General features: G+C 31.8%; 1 protein-coding gene across 1 annotated transcript; it reads right to left on the reverse strand.

Annotated features, from left to right (window-relative positions):
* Nucleotides 1-810: 810 nt before the first annotated feature.
* LOC146998379 (zinc finger BED domain-containing protein 5-like) lies at nt 811-1,926 on the reverse strand. The gene is made up of 2 exons (XM_085809807.1): nt 1,423-1,926; nt 811-1,332 (listed from the first exon to the last, which is right to left on the reverse strand). The coding sequence occupies exons 1-2, from the start codon at nt 1,924-1,926 to the stop codon at nt 811-813; spliced, it is 1,026 nt and encodes a 341-aa protein (XP_085665933.1).
* Nucleotides 1,927-2,318: the final 392 nt, after the last annotated feature.

Consider the following 2,318-nt stretch of genomic DNA (forward strand, 5'->3'; position numbering starts at 1 on the left):
TTGAACTCCGATAATTTCTTCTTAAAACAGTTTTCAGATTTATCCTTTAAATTATTGGCATGCTTAGATTCAAGAATTCTTTTAAGAAAAGATGGTTTCATACTTTGATTCAATAGTTCATCGCAAACAATACATTGAGGTTAAAGGTCCATTTTATCTCCAAGTAAACCCAAATGATAAATAACTTTCATTATATTTTCCATAAACAATTTTTCTTTTCTTCTCAGTATTCTTAGTGTTAGTAGATTGTCCTGGATCCATCACCTTTAAATCATGTTTCCGCTTAGTCAATCCTGAAACGAAACCTCTAGATAAAGTTCGAATCACTCATAATCCAAAATGAGATGCATGGCCTGGAGGATTTTACATAATTTTAATTAAACTTAATATTTACATATATAAAATGTAGCTAAAATGTCTGAATGGAATATTAAGGTTGAAAAAGCAAGAACTGAATATAGTTCCATCAAAGAATCTAAATCGAATTATATTGCGTAGTGCAGTGGCTTCCAACCTTTTTGTACCGGCGCCCCCCCTTTTAAAAAAAATTGGTGCGCCCCCTTTAAAAAACAAATTGTTGCGTCCTGTTAATTTATCTTAAAATCAAATTTCATAAATACTCAACTGATATTATAATTTATTTAATGGGCTACAAAATAATATACAATATTATGTAAAAATATAATATATTTATTATAAGAAATATAACAACAACAAAAAAAAAAAGAATATATAATTAATACTACTACAACATAAAAATTTAATGCGACGGTTGAGGTTTTTCAGCATAAATTTTCTCAAACTGTGGTATCATTGAAAAATCGCGGTTCTCAGTTCCTTTTCAATCATTAAGCGAGATCGATACTTTGATTTTAAGACAGCTACTGTAGAAAAACCAGTTTCACATAGGTAAGATGTTACAAATGGCAATAAAATTTCTAAAGCTTTGTTTGTCAAATTAGGAAAATCGTCCTTTACTCGTAGCCAAAACGTAACAATATTATTTTCATCTCGAAACATCTGCTTTAATGTACTATCACTAGATAAGTCAATTATCATTTCCTGCTCTGCTGTCGTAAGGCCAAAATCATCATATTTTTCAATCACAAATGGGTTTCTAATCCATTCATATTTAGACATGTCAAGATCTTTAAAGTACAACAAGAATTGCTTCCATAGACTGGTCAAATGATTATTAATAAGAACTTTACTTTCTTCTATTTCATCAGCAAGACAGGTAATTTTAAAAGTGGGAAACATGTCAAAGTTATTATTTTTCAAACTTATTATCCACAGTTCTAATTTTTTCATAAATGCAGTAATCTTGTCTTTCTGCGTAAAAGCATGAATTTGAGCCCCTTGCACTGATTTATTTAAAATACTGAGTCTTTGAAAAATATCAACTAAATACGCAAGTTTTACAAGGAATTTCGTGTCATAAAACAAGTGTGCTTCATCTCTATTATTATCACTAAGAAATATGGCGATCTCATCTTTTAGCTCAAACACCCTTTGAAGTACTTTGGCACGAGAAAGCCAACGTGCCTCGCAATAGTATAGAAGTGATCTATATTCTGAACCCATGTCATCACACAATTTTGCGAAAAGTCTTCTTCTTAATGGGCTATTTTTGATAAAATTTACAACTCTTGTAATAACTTCAAATACTGTTAGTACATCTTCACCCATATTTCTTGAAACAAGTGATTGTCTATGAATCATGCAATGCGTCCAAACTGCACGAGGAGCCACCTTTCGAACTAGTGCCTGTAGACCAGCATTTTTTCCTGCCATAGATGGAGCTCCATCTGTGCATAGTCCAACACAGTTCTCCCACAGAATGCCATTTTCATTAAAAAACTTATCAATGATTTTAAAAACTTCCCTTGCTGTAGTATTGAATTCAATAGGTTTACAGAATAACATGTCTTCTCTAACATCAGTTTCCACAACATATCTTACATATGTTATCAAGTGTGCATCCTTAAGAACATCGGTAACCTCATCTACTTGCAACGCGAAAGAAGATAGTTTTACTTTTTCTATTAATTGATCTCAAAGATCTTCGGATATATCGGATATTCGTCTTCCCACCATATTATCTGCAAGTGGAATGATTTTAAGTTGATCAGCATATGATTCACCGAGCATCGTTTCTATCATGTCAATAGCTGCAGGTAGCACCAAAGTTTCTCCTATTGAATGGGTTTTTTTGCATCTAGCAATTCTATGAGAAACTTTATATGACGCAAGCAATGCTTTTTGTGTTACAGACATGGTCTTTGAAAACATTTCTTGTTGTTTATTTAAATTCTCTA

The sequence above is a fragment of the Stegodyphus dumicola genome, chromosome 2 (genome assembly GCF_044657685.1).
Source record: "Stegodyphus dumicola isolate Sdum_Otavi_A_Nest chromosome 2, ASM4465768v1".
In the NCBI taxonomy this organism is placed as follows: domain Eukaryota; kingdom Metazoa; phylum Arthropoda; class Arachnida; order Araneae; family Eresidae; genus Stegodyphus; species Stegodyphus dumicola.

What these genes read in the sequence shown, in the direction of transcription:
- LOC146998379 (XM_085809807.1), bottom strand. Translation starts at nt 1,926, where the DNA reads ATGTTATTCTGTAAACCTATTGAATTCAATACTACAGCAAGGGAAGTT. An exon ending in TTTATGACACGAAATTCCTT is followed by an intron (nt 1,333 to 1,422) that starts GTAAAACTTGCG and finishes GCTTTTACGCAG; the next exon opens with AAAGACAAGATTACTGCATT.